Genomic DNA, 17180 nt, shown 5'->3' with positions numbered 1-17180 from the left:
AATGGGAATGGAGGTAGGATATTCATATAGAAACATGAAAGAAATAACTAATATAATAATATAAATTCACATGTATATTGCAATTAAAGGTCTGCAAAGGACCTTTCTTTAAAACAAAAAAACCCTGAAATTGACACTGTTATTATTTTCAATATACAAATTAGAAATCTGAGGTTCAGATAGCCAGATAGTTCAGAGCACACTGATTTTCAGGGCCATTCCCATAGGCAGAATTTTAACCCAAGTATCTCGATTCCAAGCACAAAACTTTTACCACTACCTCACCTTATCCTGCAGTGATAAGAGCAGATAAAATACTCTTAGGGTTTCTAAATCAGCTAGCTAGCCTTCTCTCTTCCCTAGATTTAGGGAAATCGTCCTTCTGCTCAAAAAGGATGGCTTTCATCTACTTGGAGTTTTCTCAGATGCAAATATCAAAAGACAACATGGATTAAAAAAGAAAATTGCTCTGATGTTGAACTGCGTACTATCATTTTCAGGCTCCTAGGCATCGTTTAAAGAAATCCTACTGTGTTCTAACTTGAAGAAAAGCAGATGCATTGTGATCTCAGTGAGGCTAGCAACTTGTTCTTGTGGATATCATTACTTGACTTAAAAGCTTACTGAGATGAAAGAAAGAATAAAAATTATATGATCAAATTTTTAAAGCTGGAAAGGACATTAAGAAGACTTCTAGTCCTCATCTAGTCCAGTGCGTGTCAAATGCAAATAGAAGTGGTAACCATTAAACTATACATAAGGATCCCCACAGTATGTATATTGACTTGGAAAATTACATATTAACTATCCGCTTTCTACTGTATTTGGGGGCAGCTAGGTAATACAGTAGATAGTGCCAGAATAGAGTCTAACTCTAATCTTCCTGAGTTCAAATCTGGTCTTGGACATTTACTAGGCATGTGACTCTAGGCAACTCACTTAACTCTATTTTACTCAATTTCCTCATCTGTAAAATGAACTAGAGAAGGAAATGGAAAACCACTCCAATACTCTGTCAAGAAAACCTCAAATGGGGTCATAAAGTGTTGAACACAATTAAAAATCAACCTAACCACAACTGTATTTTTATCTATTTTGTTAATTATGTCCTAATTAATTTTAGTCTGATTCTTGACTCAAAAGTATATGGGCCACAATGTAACCAGCTCTGGATGTATTAGAGAGTTCTGATCTAGTCCAACTTTCTCATTTAACAAATAAGAAAATAGAAAGAAAGGCTAAGTGGTCTAAAGTCACACAGATGATAAATAGCAGAGTCAGGACTATCTGACTCTAGATTCCTTGCAAATCAATCAGTTTGGAAATAACTGCCGACTTTTTGATGCCACCTAAAGGTCTATAAAGCTGAACAGGTAGCGAAAATAGTATCCCTGTTTTACAGATGAGGAAACTGGGTTCTAAGAAATTAATTGACTTGCCCAGATTCACAAAACTAATGTCAGTCAAAATTTAAACTCAGGTCTACTGATTCCACATTTAATATCTTTCCAAATTTCTTTGTCATCCAACCCCTCACTTTATAAATGGGAACTGAAGCTGCAAATGACTATTTCCCTACTCTTACTTTTTCTTACTCTGATCTTGGAAAGCATATAAGACCCTTCTAAAAACCATTTCTCACATCACTGGACTTCTCCACTATCTTTCCTAAAATTTTTCATTCTCCAATACACATAGACTTCTTTCCTGCTATACCTTCTGCATTTTCAGACCTCTGAACTGATCTCTTCTACTCCATGACAATGATGTGTCTTCCCAGACTTTCTCCCTTATCTAACATATAGGACAATATTGTAGCAGAGCTGAGGGCTACTATTTGGCATCATAATGCACAGAATACAGGGCCTGGAGTCAGGAAGTCTCATCTTACTGAGTTCAAATCTGACCTTAGATACTTATCAGCTCTGTGACCCTGGGCCAGTCACTTAATTTCTCTGCCTCAGTTTCGTCATCTGTAAAATGAACTGGAGGAGGAAACGGCAAATGTCTCCAGTATCTCTGCCAAGAAAACCCCAAATGGGAACATGAAGAGTCAGACATGACTGAAACTGTAATGTGGACCCTGCTAGAACTCTGGTGAGGCCTACGGACCTTTTTTAAGAATAATAATTAAAGGAAATGTTAAGATCATTTTTTCCCACATGGAAGTTCACAGACAGGTTGAAATCTAACTACTGGTGGATTCCAAGTTACAAACCTATCCTAGATACCATTAGAGAAAAGGATGTCCTTTCTTTCCTCTTCAGAGTTGTGGATAATAGAGATTTCGGCAAAGCAGAAAAAAAAAAAAAAAAGATTTCTTTTTTTACACCCCTTCTGTCTGAACTCCTTGACAACCTTGCCTTGTTATGGCCCTTCCCTAGAGGCTCCCAGCCCTTACCCAGTTATCCAAGATAACTGCATCTAGCATTTGACCTGAATATGCTTCTTCAGATTAGGCAGTGGCATTTTCAACTTTAATGCTACCTCAAGTGAAGAGGGGATTCTCTTCTTACCCTAGAATTTGAAGTAAATGTCTTTAGAAGTGTTTTTTATGTCACTGATCGCCGAAGGCACAGGGAAGAGACTTTCCTTTCTGGGTCACCAGTGTCAACAGGGTTGTGGGCAAGCCAGATACAGCTATTGTTGGATGAAAGGGATCCTAAAACAAGCTGATCTCACTTTTTTGTTCTGCTTCCCCCTTCAGCTTTTTTTTCATCACCTACCAGAGGAAGTGGCTCCCGAAGGAGTCAAACAACTTGCACTATGTCTCAAAGGAGACCTAAGTCTAAGCCTAAGCCTAAACCTAAACCTAAAACTAAATTTAACCTTAAACATAAATGTTCTGGCTTCTGTGAGATTCTTTCTCCTGTCAGAGCATAAATGAGAAGCTGTAATTCCAGGATCCTTTTCTGTCCCAAGAAATAGCCCATTTGGGACTGGATAAGATAAGTAGGAAAAGGTCAGACAGGTTAACCTTTCAGCCCTGACCCTTTAAAATCATAAAGAAACTTGGGCTGAAACTCAGAAATTGAGTTTGATTCCTCTCTATCTAGGGTACATAAATGATGATGCAAAGGATTGCTTGAAGTACAGATCATCTATCTGTATGTACTGATACTGTGATGCTCACAGAAACCACTTCAGATTATGGGAAAGCACTAAAAAGCATATTATATACCTGGAACAAAATGAAAATCCTTTCAAAATCTTTTTCTTTTCTGGCCATACAATATACTTTGATAAAACTGGAAAGCTTTAACTGGCATGTCTATAATAGGGGAAACTGCAATCAGTCCTTAATTCCCTACCCAGTCATTGGCCTGCTTCTTTTGAGATTGTGGCTTTCACAAAGAAGACACATGCTATGAAAGCTATTTTTACTGGCCTACATCTCTCATAGAACGCTTAATGCATAGTCTGAAGACTGAGAGTTAGTAAGGTTATGTGCTCTCAGGAAACATATTTTAGTACCAACCTTATATAACTCTATTATACATGTGACAAACAGCACTGACCCTGAAACACCATACATGGACAGACTGTCCCCTATTCTGTGCTGATGATCTTATTTTACTATAAAGATGGGAGATGAGGGTTATAAAGAAATCATATAGGTTAATTTCCCTTTCCCACAAAGATCTGCTGATGAAATAATTATGCAAAGATGCTTATTTCACAAACATGGAAAATCTGTATTCACACAATTATATTTCCTGTGCTTGCTTCTTAAAAAATACAAGGTTTGGGTTCCAAAGATAGGACTGTGGTTTTGTTGCTCTAGAAGGTGGGGATGGGAGAAAAAAATATGGAGCAAGTAGCTACTATGGTCTGTTTATTTTTCCTGTTACCAGTATCCTGAACATATTCTAGTCTTAATGCATAGAAAAGTGGGCCTGAAATTAGGAAGTTCTCAATTCATGTATGACTCCAGAAGTTAACAGATGTATGGACTTGGGCAAGTTACTTAATTGCCATTTGCCTTAATTTCTTCAACTATAAAATGAGAGTGATAACAGACTTCTTCTTCTCATGACCATTTTGAGGATTAAATTTGATAATACTTGAAAAGCCTTTACCACAGTGCCTGGCACAATAGTAGGTACTTAAGCTTAGGGTTTGGGTTTTTTTTAATATTATTGTCAATTTTGTTATATTGGCATAGTTATTGTTTACTTGTTTTTTAAAAATTTAATATTTTATTTTTTCCCAATTTCATGTAAAAATAATTTCAACATTCATTATTCAAATTTTGAGTTTCAAATTCTCTCTCACCCATTGAGAAGGCAAGCAATGGAACATGTATTATACATGTGTAGTCATGCAAAATACATTTCTATGTAAAGTCATCCCAGGAAAGAAAACAAAGACAAAAAAAAAAAAAAACAAGAAAAATAAAGAATTAAATTTAAGTGTTATTTCCTTCTTTGTTCTTCCTTTCCTTTCTTTCCAATTTCTCAACAATTCAAACACAATAATTCACTGCTTGACATAAGTTATTCTATAAACCAAGAGTCTCTGAACTAAAAACTCCAACTACCCAAATGTATTTAAAACCCTAAGGAAGTATAATTCAGAATATCTGATTTAGTCTTCTTTGAGATCTACCACATAATTTTTCAGTTCCCGTTCCATGGTTGCTGAGCATCATAAAGAAAATCACAAAATTAATTCTATTTTACCTTCCATAATTTAATCAGAAAACACATAAATGCCTACTATGTGCAAGGATCATGTTCAGTGATAGAAAAACAGGGACAAAAATGAAATAGTTCCTACTCTCAAGAAGCTTATATTATGTGGGGAAGATACAATTTGTACACAAGTAAGCAATACAAAACAATTTGAAGGGGATGAGATGGTTTATAACTGAGATGATCAAGAAACAAATTGTGTAAGAAGTTGTCTGATCTCTGTTTTGGAAAAAAGGGATTCCATTTGGCAAAAGTGAGGAGTAAGTACTTTCCAGAAATGCAGAACCACTTGTACACTTGCATATAGGCTGGAGATAGAATGTTATGTACAGGCTACTTTAGAATAGAAAGTGTAGAAAGGAAAGTAATAAATGGATATCATATTATGCAAGGTTTTAAATATCAGACTGATAAAGTTAGCATTTTATGCTAGAAAGCACAGGGAGACAAGACAATGAAAACTTTTGACTAGAAGGATGATACAAAACCAGACCTATGTTTTAAGAATATCAATTTGGAAAATTTGTGGAGGACACATAAACTGGAGATACAGATACCAATTAGAAGGCTCTTGCAATATTCTCAGAGAGTTATGAAGATGGCATGAACTACCATAGAACTTGTTTGAAAGGAAAAGAAAGTATAGAGGCAAGAAATGCTGTGGGAGTAAAATTAACAAGGTTTCCACAACTGATTGGATATGGGGCTTGGGAGAAAAGGAAAAGTCAGGGAAAACCACGAAACCTGGGTGACTGAAAAAAAAAAAGTGGTTTTAACACAATTATGAAATTTAAGGTAGAAATGGTTTGGGGGTAAAATACAATAAATTCTATGTTAGACCAATTCAGTTGAAGATGCCATCTGGAGATCCAGCTGGAAATATCCACCAGGCAATTGGAAATGCAAAATTGGAATTTGGGAGAGAAATTAGAATTGGACACATAAATTTAGAAGTTATGTGCAGAGAGATGCCACTTGAGCCCAAGGGAATTGATAAGATCACCAAAGGAAGAGTGTGGAAAAAGATCAACTCCTAGAACAAAGCTCTAGAGATTTCCCAAATTTAGGAGGTAATTTAATGAAAGGTAACTGAGGGGACAGCTAGGTGATACAGTAGATAGAGCACTACCTCTGAAGTCAGGAAGACCTAAGTTCAAATCTGATCTCAGGCAAATCACTTAAAGTCCAATTGATTAAGAAAGAAAGAAAGAAAGAAAGAAAGAAAGAAAGAAAGAAAGAAAGAAAGAAAGAAAGAAAGAAAGAAAGAAAGAAAGAAAGAAAGAAAGAAAACTGAAAACAAAGGTAAGAGAAGAGGGGAAAAAAAACAAAAAGAATCATGGCATAGAAGTCGAGGAAGAAACAGTAAAGAAGTAGAGGATATGTAACAATGTCCATAGTCCTAGAATTTGAAGAGAACATGGACTGAGAAAAGGAAGCTTAAATTTAGCAGCATAAAATTTTTCATGGCCTTGGAAAGAGCATTTCATTGGAACAAAATCAGAAATCACATCACAAGAAATTTGGAAGGCAGTAGGAGGAAGTAAGAAGAAATGGATGTAATAAACCTCTAACACAGCTAGATGGCACAGCAGACAGAGATCAGGACTTTCAATTAGGAAAACCTGAGTTTTACATCAGATACTTGCTAGTATGTAATACTGGACAAGCTATTTAAGCTTTACTTCAGTTTCCTCAACTATAAAACGAGGATAACTAATGGGATCTCCCTCACACGCTGTTGTGAAGATAACAAGAGATATTTGTAAAGTACTGTTCAAACCTTAAAGTACTTTATAAATGATAGCCTTAAAAAATCTTCTTAGAAGATTGGATGCAAAGGGTAGGGAGAAGATATGAAATAATAGCTCAAGAATATGGCAGGATACTATAATCAAATAAAGGATTGATTGGGTTTGGGGTTTTATTTTTTAGCAATGTGGAAGACAATATTTGTAAGAACAAAATAGGAGCCAGTAGGTATGGATAAATTGAAGATTTGAAAGAGAGAATGATCAAGAGGTCAAGATTCCAGAGGGGATAGAAATAATAACACAAGTTGGTTAGGTGTGGGAACTCCTACACTGACCTTTTCTCTAGAGATTAAAATAAGAGAGAATAAAGATGATAAAGAAAGAGGGTTTTTAGGTATAGGGTTTAGGGAAAGAAGGAGCTTACCACTGATGTGCTCTATCTTCTTAATAAAGAAGGCAAAGTGATTTGTTAAGAAGGACATAGGGAATGTTTAAAAAGAGAGGAGAAGACTCTGAAGAAAAGATGATGTGAATCAGGGAAGAATTAACATGAAACATTGAAGGACTAATTGAGATTAGATAATTAAATTTGTAGTGAATCCAATTATTATTACACAGTTGTGTGACTTTCTTCAGGAATGATCAGCAGCATCTAAGTAGGAATGAGGAATCAAGAAAGATGATTGGGACAATCCTTGAAATTTGGTTTGGCTAAACATGCCTGATGATACAATAATCAGGCTAGGTATTTAAATGTTGCTGGTGGATTAGCTAATCCTAAAGTTAAGAATACAAAAAGAGGAAAGTTAAGACAAAGTAGAAGTGAACTATAGAATTAAGAATAGGAAAGGAGAAAAGTTAAGACAAAGCAAGAATGATGGACTGAGAGAACAGGGAAGAGTGAGAAGGGTGAGAGAATTGAAGTGCACAGTGAAAGTAAAACATAAGATGCTGGAGAGCACTGGGTCAATGGGGATAATTATAACACCCACCTCTCAGAATTGTTGAAGATCAAATGAGTCATTAATTGTAAAGTGCTCAGCAATCTGGAATTATGCCCAAAAAATTATCAAATTGTGCATACCCTTTGATCCAGCAGTGTTTCTATTGGGCTTATATCCCAAAGAAATACTAAAGAAGGGAAAGGGATCTGTATGTGCCAAAATGTTTGTAGCAGCCCTATTTGTAGTGGCTAGAAACTGGAAAATGAATGGATGCCCATCAATTGGAGAATGGCTGGGTAAATTGTGGTATATGAATGTTATGGAATATTATTGTTCTGTAAGGAATGACCAGCAGGATGAATACAGAGAGGACTGGTGAGACTTACATGAACTGATGCTAAGTGAAATGAGCAGAACCAGGAGATCATTATACACTTTGACAACGATATTGTATGAGGACATATTTTGATGGAAGTGGATTTCTTTGACAAAGAGACCTAACTGAGTTTCAATTGATAGATGACCGACAAAAGCAGCTACACCCAAAGAAAGAACACTGGGAAACGAATGTGAACTATCTGCATTTTTGTTTTTCTTCCCGGGTTATTTATACCTTCTGAATCCAATTCTCCCTATGCAACAAGAGAACTGTTCGGTTCTGCAAACATATATTGTATCTAGGATATACTGCAACATATAAATATAAAGGACTGCTTGCCATCTAGGGGAGGGGTTGGAGGGAGGGAGGGGAAAAAAATCGGAACAGAAACAAGTGCAAGGGATAATGTTGTAAAAAAAAATTACCCTGGCATGGATTCTGTCAATATAAAGTAATTATTAAATAAAAATTAAAAAAAAATTGTAAAGTGCTCAGCACAGTGCCAGGTAAGCAATAAGTGATTAATATGTGCTTATTTCTCATAAATCTACATATCTATATCTACATATTTTATGTAATATAATATCTCATAAATCTACATAACTACATCTATATTTTATATACAATATAATATGTTTAAGGAGATAGGAGAGGGAATAAATTTTTCCTACAGAAAACATTAACTCTTAAACATGGAGAAAAAAGGATCAGGAACTGGGAATTTGGCTGATTTATACTTCTTATAGTCTATAATCAATGGAGTTTTTCCCTGCTTCTCATTCTAAGAGAGCTTATGTCTCATGAGATGTCAGTAGCTGACAAAGAAATAAGGTGGTGATTAGCTCTCCAGAGACTGGGCTGAAGTTAGGATCCAAACTCATCCCAGAATCTAATTCAAAAATAGCAGAGGATGAAGCACACGTGCCCAAGAAATTCCCTCTAGCATTAGCTCTTGTTCTCTGAGTTTTCAGGAATATCAGCCCCATCACTCGCCCTTCTGTCTCGCCCTTTTGAGATAATTTAGTCCCCTTGAGAGCAGGTGAGCTCCTTTTCCTAGAGTCTACATAAGCCAAGGCCTGAGATGGCTTTGAATCCCCTTCAAAAATACGAGTTCTCCTATTATAAATTCATGATACATGACCTCAGCTGGACTTTAAATAATTCTTCTATTTTGTTTTTTATTTGTTTACTACACCTTTCTTTAAGTTATTGTTCCAGACTTCTCTCTTCTCTCACCTCAAATCATACTTCCCTTCTCTCCCATACCACCCATTGCTGCTCTCACACCCACCCACATACACAATTTCAATAAGACAATTGAAGCTGATATAAGCTTCCTCAGCTCCTCTCCTCCATTCTTTATCTCTCAGCAGTAACATTCTTTCTTCCTTTTTCTTAACCACAAAAGGAGAGGTCGTTTACTCCTAACTAAGGCTAATCCCTTAATCCGTAAAGTTGACCTCATCCTCCAACCCCTCAAAGACCTTAGTCAAACAGCCACATTCTTTCTCATATCTCTATTATCCAGTCATTTCAGTTATGTTCAACTCTTTGTGAACATGTTTAGAATTTTTTTTTAATATTGGAATGGTTTGCCATTTCCTTCTCCAGTTTAATTTACGGATGAGGAAGCTAAAGTAACAGGACTAAGTGACTTGCTCAGAGTCAGTGTGACTCTGTAAATGTTTTGGGTCACATTTGAACTCAGATTTATCATTCTAATCACTGTGCCACTTGGCTGCCCTCCATACTTCTCCTATGTCTCTTTCAACACTGACTCCTTCCCATATGACTATGCATATGTTTCAATATTTTTAATTCCCCCAGAATTTTCCCTTTACTCTTCAGTATCATTCATCAATCTTCTCCACTTCACTGCTAACTTCCTGAAATAAACTGACTACATCCAATATCTCCACATTCTCACAACTCTCCTTAAATGAATGCACATACAATGAAATTGCACACCTACCAGTCTACTGAACTACTTAAAGGTCACCAAACACCTTTACCAAATCTAATGGCCTTGCTTAAATCTTTATTCTTCTCAAACTCTAGCCTCTGACACTATTGCTCATTTCCTCCTGCTGGAGAGACACCATATTGTCCTTGTTCTTCTATCTCTCTAACCATATTTTCTCTGCACAGTATTCTCTGCTGACATTTCATTCTCTTCTTAATCCCTTAATGCAAGAGTTTTTCAAGAATCTGCCCTAAGCACTTTTCCCTTTTTTAAAGAGATTTGTAGAGAATCTCATTCACAATTTAGGATTCAATTATTACCATCAACTTTCAGCCTAAACCTCTCATTCAAGTTCCACACCATGATTGTGTCCTGGACATCTTGACCTAGATATAGGGTCAGCAACTATGGCCTGTGAGCCAAATTCAGCTGAGTAGCTGTTTTTGTATGGTACCCAAGTTAAGAAAGGTTTTTACATTTTATGTACAAACAAAAACAGACATTTTATTTGGCCTATTGGCAGTATACCCATAAGCTAACTGCCTTCCCAACACTTCAAAACTAAAAATGTCTCACAGAAAGATTATTACATTTCCCTCTATTCAGAGTTTTCATTCTGACTTCACACTTTCTCTCTTTAGTACCTGGAATCATTCACATTTTTTCCCCCATGTTAATAACCTTAGATTTACTTTTTATTTCTCTCTTTTAATTCCACCTTTTATATCCAACCAGTTGCAAAATTTTGTTGATTCTACTTTTATAACAACCCTCACATCCTTTCCTCTCTGTTCCTGTTGCAAGCACTTTCCAAAAGAGGCCCTCATTTATACAACTAAATTACTGCAAAAGCTGCCTGGAAAATTTTTCCACCATCACTGTTCCCCCTTTCTAATACATCCTTCAAAGTAATCCTTCATCTCTAAAGAGTTAGTGATGTCACTTGCCTGGTGAAGAATCTTCAGTGCTTTCTTATTACCTAATCAGTAAAGTAAAAACTTTGTTTAACATTCAAAGTCCTCCATAATCTAGTCAAGTTCACCTTTCCAGCCTTGCTTCACAGAATTTTTTTTTCTTATACTGCACAATGTAGTCAAACAATCATAGTCTACCTTTCCTTTCCAGACCTTCTCCCTTCCCTCAGACCATGAGTTCATGCTTAATGACTTTTCTCATGTCATTCCCCATGCTTAAAATTTCTTCCTTCTCCCATTTTTGTCTGTTGAATTTCTACCCTTTAAAGGTGTACAAAAATGCCTTCTTCCCCTTATATCCTTAGTCAATAAGCATACTTCTTTATCACTAATTTTTATAAACTTTTTTTTTTTTTGGTGAGGCAAATCCTTAGTCAATAAATATACTTCCTTCTCAGCCCTTCCTTGTCACTAATTTTTATAAACTTTTTTTTTTTGGTGAGGCTTGTCCTGGGTCACACAGCTAATAAGTGTTAAGTATCTGAGGTGGGATTTGAACTCCAGTCCTCCTGACTCGAAAGCCAGTGCTCTATTCACTTCCCCATCTAGCTACCCCTACAAACTGCTATTGTAGTTATCATATAATTGTATTATTTTAATTTTCTATATTAGTATTCTATTCCCATACTAGGCTATGAACATCATAAGAGAAGGGACATTTCTTATCTAAATGTTGTATCCATGCTTCTTCCTCTTGGTATCTAGCATAGGTTTCTACAAACATTTTTTAGTTATTGAGTCATTTCAGTTGTGTCTGACCCTTCATGACCCCATTTGGGATTTTATTGTCGAAGATACTAGAATGGTTTACTATTTCCTTCTCCATATCATTTTACAGATGAAGAAACTGAGGCAAACCAGGTTAAGTGATTTGTTCAGGATTAAACAACTTATAAATGTCTAAGGCAAAATTTGAATTTAAGAAAATGAATTTTTCCACTATGCCACTTAGATGTCCCTTGAACACATTAAATACTTAACAAATGATTACTGTTGCTGTTATTTCTTTTCAAAAGTAAGTTAAGCTTTATTATTAGATTGTGGAGGCTAAGATTTATTATAGAATGAAGAGGCAAGTAAGTCCTTTTCTATGAACCAGACTATCAGTTCAGTAGAGGCTTGCAGAAGCTTAGAATCCAGGACACAGAAAAACCAAAATCCCAAAAGCAACCTGAAATGGGTTTGATTTGATTTTGTTTTGTTTCACTCCTCTGTCATTACCTGGTTAATCTTCTGATACGGGACTGAGGAGGCACTAAAAAATGCAAATAAAAAATTGATTTTGTAAGATCTTATGAGCAATGAAGTTGAGGATCTACAATCCTTTTTCATGGAATAGTTAGAAGCTCAAGTCATCCTAAACTCCAGTCTCCACAGAGATGGCTCTGCCAGGATTCCTAAATTACAATCAAATCACAGAAGCTATCAGGAAATCAAGATCCAAAAATCTATCCTCAATCTACCTCATCTCACATAGAGGTGAATAACCAATAAGGGAAAAGAAAGCTAACTAGCATGTAAATTTATTATTATTATTATAGATTTTAAAGGAATCTTTATTTCAAGCCTGTTCAGATAAAATGAGTCCCACACCACTGACTAAAAAATAAAATTAAAAATCCAGCACTTTGGACAAAAGATGAACTTCTATTCCTTCCATTCTAAATACATTGTCGCTAGTGATCTAAAATGGTTTTCATCTATGGTAAAAGTAGCCTCCAACTGAACACCAGGGAACACTATACCATATATTCTACATATATCATGAAGGACCTTAAGCAAGTCACTTAAGCAATCTGGGCCTGTTTCCTCATCTGCAAAGTGAAGGGCTATGCCTTCCAAAGTACCTTTCAGTTCTTATATTTATGATCTGTGCATATCTGCAGCATGCCTAGGTTACATTATCCTTTCACTGCTCAGTCCAATGGGTCACTGGGGACTAACCCTAAAGACTATATATAATTTATCTAAAAAGACATCATATATTCTTGTTTTTCCTATGGACACACTGAAAAATGCTCAAGGCTTCCCAGTCTTTCTTTCCAAGGAGATGCTGTAGTTTAAGGAAGATAATCCACATTATCTATACATAATCCATGTTTACCATTTGAAACAATTCAAATGAAAAAAAAAAAAAACAGCTAGGAAATATAATCAGAGAAAGTAAAGAAACTTCCTTCATCCCAGAGACTGAGCCCATTCTTTCTCAGAAGACTTTTTATAACCTCTAAGATTTGCCTGGAAGAACTCAACAACAGGGCTTTTCTTAAACCCGGCTTAGGAAACTCAAAGGCAATTGGAATTTATATCATTGACTCTTTGAAGCTACATTCCTCTTTCCCCACTCCCAGCAAAAATCAGATCTTGTTTAACTACATTCTATTGCAATCAATATTTGGCTAATTTTTTTATTCTCCCTGATCCCCTCTAGAGAAGCCTGGGTCCAAATCTGTTGAGCCAGATGCCCAGCTGGAGGCAGGAGCCAGAAACCCAGGATTTGCTTATTTAATGCCTGACTTGTTCATTCTTCTGAAAACATCACCTCATGATGTCCCAATTGATCCCTCCAGAGTGAAGCACTCACAGCTAAGGCTTTTGTGGACTGTGAAATTAAATGAGCAGTTTAGTGACAAAGCAAACAGAATTAATCAATGGAGGAAAAACAACATCAGGAAACATGTGGCTATGTGACTGCATCCAAAGGATGCTCAGTGTCTCTTCTGCCACAGCTGTTACACATATTGGAGATAACTGCACTAATGAGTTACTCTAGGCAAGGCATGAGAAAGGGTATTGGGGCTCAGACACCTGGAAAGATATGTTGGAAGCAAACTTCAATGAATTCCAATTTCAGCCCAGCTAGCTAAGTTAGGGAAAGGGTCTGAAAAAATACCTAAATCCATTTGAGTCAGGAAACAGTATTTTGTATTTACCCAGCATTTCTTCTTCAGACTACTTTTCAGAAAATATTTAATATATCCTTTAGTGCCACCTCAGGTAGGCAGTCACAGCTAGGCATAAAGAAAGTTTCTGCAGCTATTTGGCTGAGCATCTATTCTGAGATAACCATACATGTATAAGGGACGTACCTAAATCAGAAAATAAGTAAGCTACCGTCTGTCAGTAAGACACAGAGAGACTTCTTCCTATCTAGGTTCTCTCTCTTCCTTATCCCCCCTCAAAAAAAAAAGTTTTATGGACACTTACAAATCTGAAAAAGAGAGCTTAAGGACAAATAAATGTTAAAAAGTTGTAGTAAGTGCACACAGACATTGTCTTAAGTCCTCTTTGGTGACAGGATCTCCCTTTATAAGGAGTCTTTAAAGTACTGCATTATTGAAAGAGTCTGTGGCACTCCCAGTAGCTTCTTAATGAGGTGTGAGATTTCCTCTGACAAGATCAACTCCTTTATAACTTGTGAATTCATAGCTTTGTTCTAGTTTGCCCCATTAAGAGTACATTGAAGGTATTTAATTGTTTGGGAAACAGAGTCAGGAAGACTTGAGTTAAAATCCAGCCTCAGACCCCTCTTAATTTTGTGGCCCAGGGAAAGTCTGCCTCATCTTCCTCATCTACAAAATGGGGATAATAACACCTGTCTCTCAGGGTTACTATGCGTTGTAAATGAGAGAATGATTCCAAAACACTTTGCAAACATTAAAATACTAGTTATTAATTGATACTCCGCTCATTTGTAGACCTGAACTCTTAGACTCAACCTTTAAAACACACTTTGACATACACAGGCTTAGTTCCTTAGAGGGCAGTCAAGACCTCTCCAAGGTACTATTACTGCAGAAAACCATGTGTATTAGAGGAGTTTCCAGACCACTGGAAAAATTCCTAGGCCAAATTTCTAGGATCCAGCAAGAGAAATCCTAGTCAAGCAGGAGGTGAGGCTAAGGAACAGCAAAGGAAAGAGTCACAGTATGGAAATATAGACATGGACATTGTCTTTCTCTGGTACTGTAAGTTATATGATCTTGTAGGTCTGGGAAAAGGGAATGATTATAAATAGACATGAGAGAAGTATGTATATCCCTAAGAAAGATTTGTTCTCATAAGAGAGGAGGATTTCTTGACTCTAGCTCTGCACCAGAGTCTGTACCAGCCCTTCAGAAGGTGGAGGCTCACTACAGAAGGAAGACTCAGCTTGACCATTTGTGAGCTCAAGTGTTAGTCTTTTACATTTTGTTAGGATGAATAAAGCCTGTGTAATATTTTCTATTTTGCTTACCTGAAATACTTCCTGGAAACGAAAACCTTTTTACTTTGTTATGGAGAATCAGACATGAACCAGACTCTTTGTTCTCAGGGAAAACCCTGGGCATAGTTTTGAGTCAGAGAGTGAGTACACTCAGGATGACTCCCCCCAAATTGAAACCAGTCCATGTAAATACAGAGCTTTAATTCTGGGCTAGACAAAATTCATTTATTAAGCATCCTCTGTGTTCGAGTCACTCTCCAATATGATAGGGATGTCAAGAAAGAAAACTGATTGCTGCTCTCAAGGACTTCATGATCTGGGCTGTAGTTTACATAATCAGGAAAATCTTGACATGAGATGAATTTGACTCTTATTCGTAATTAAGAATTTAGAATTTTAAAGACAGAGCTACCATTTTTCCTTTCTTAGTCTTCCACTGCTCTCCTGCTCACCTTACCTCCCAATTCTTTGTGAGTCACATTCTTCTTTCATTTGGCTTATCTACTCTAACATGAAGGTTTGTGCTAGCTGATTTGTCAATGAATAACTTTTCATTTTTTCTCTTGCCATCTGGCAGTATTATCACTCTAATGAATTGCCCTGGGTTGTGCTTTTTTATTTTTCAAATGTGACTTTTAGTTGAATTGTGCAGTATTCATAAATGGGGAATGCAGACTGATGCAATTATAATCAACAAAAGCTTCAAAGCTGCCAGAGGAGATGGTGACTTGGCTATGTCTCTCACTTTCATAGCCTGATAGTATTTTGAAAGGTACTTGTTTATTTTTGGAAAGAATATTTCACATGCACACTTACATCATCTTGATAATTTTGAATTTTGAATTTTTCCTTTCCCCCAATTCTTTGCATTTGAAATAGCAAAGTATTTGTTTTTAGACTTCTCGTGGAAATCTTTTCTTGAAAATAATTTTCAGGATAGAAAGAAAGTCTGGCATAGTAGAATTTCTATTTTAAACTAAACTTAGAATTTTGGTTCCATCATTCCTCCTTGGGCCACCCTCACTGCTGCCATTCCTGGGATTATAAATCACTGAACGTCTATGGATGATTAGCACAGTAGGTTAGAGAACAAGCTAGTGAAACCAAGGTCACAGAACCCTAACCCTGATAAAAGCTAATTAACTTTCCTCTGTTCAGTGACTCCCAGTTTATCCCTCTAATTCTCTTCAATCATCATGAAAATAAAGTGATGTCATTCTCTAACAGAAAGCATGGGGACACATTATTGCAACTAATTTCTTCAATGAGACAAACAATTTGAACCCTACAGTAGACTGAACCTTAAGTATGTATGCTAATTTACTAAGCATAACAGCTAGGACCACAGAGTTGATCCTGAAAGAAGATTAATGGAAGACTAAGAAAACCAGGCCTCAGCAGTAATACTGGGAAAAATGGTCTCCATAGAGCAGGGGTCCTTAGCCATTTTTGTATCACTGACCCCTTTGGCATGCTAATGAAGCTTATGAACTCCTTCTCAGGATAAAGTTTTTAAATGCATAAAATAAAACATAGGATTATAAAGAAATTAATGAAATACAGTTCTAAAAAAATTTTTTTAAACAAAATCATGGACCTCAGGTTAAGAAACCTTGCTGTAGAAAAAAGAGCTACAATCACAGTTCCTTCCTCTCCCAAAATAGAATCATCTCCACATTCCCCACAACCCAAGAAAGGAGAAAAACCAGCAGCTCACCAGGTGTTGCACTGGACACAGTTGGCCACTGCTGATCAGGGCCTCCTGGCCCTGCCCGCAAAATGCCGGCTTCCTCCAGGTGCACAGAGCTGAGGAAATACATACACATACAATATTTAGATAATTACTCTCAAGATCCTCCTCTACATATAGAAATCTGTCCAAAGTATTGGGGCAGCATTGCAACTAATAGGTTTTCCTCATGCTCATGCTAAAGCAATTGTCATACAACTATTCTGCATGGAATGCAGAATCAGGACAGATTTGTCTACTTTTATAGCATTTTTGCCAGAGTTATTCATTTGATAAAAACATTATCTTTACAGAAATTTGTATTTTCATTAATGCTATATGACACATTTATCCTGTTAAAAAGAAAACACTAAATCTGGCCATGGTAGTGCATACTTATAATTATAGCTACCGGGAGACTGAGATTGGTGGATCTATTGAGCTCAGAATTTTCAGCCATAATAGGTTTTATCAATGGGATGTCCACACTAAGTTCAATATTAATACGATAAGTTCCAGGTGATTGGGATGGTATAGCC

The 17180-nt window shown here is 36.4% G+C and overlaps 1 protein-coding gene across 13 annotated transcripts in view; it reads right to left on the bottom strand.

Annotated features, from left to right (window-relative positions):
- LOC127550013 (protocadherin alpha-C2) overlaps positions 1-17180 on the bottom strand; it is a 214278-nt gene that overhangs the window by 19710 nt on the left and 177388 nt on the right. For all 13 annotated transcript variants that reach the window (XM_051978579.1, XM_051978575.1, XM_051978573.1 and 10 more), the window contains one exon: positions 16630-16718. In XM_051978579.1, the coding sequence (XP_051834539.1) occupies positions 16630-16718 (89 nt within the window). The remainder of the gene's footprint in view (positions 1-16629; positions 16719-17180) is intronic.

Source organism: Antechinus flavipes, chromosome 2 (assembly GCF_016432865.1).
Source record: "Antechinus flavipes isolate AdamAnt ecotype Samford, QLD, Australia chromosome 2, AdamAnt_v2, whole genome shotgun sequence".
NCBI lineage: Eukaryota > Metazoa > Chordata > Mammalia > Dasyuromorphia > Dasyuridae > Antechinus > Antechinus flavipes.
Note: the sequence above shows the minus strand (reverse complement) of the source record. Positions and strands in the feature narration are given on the sequence as shown.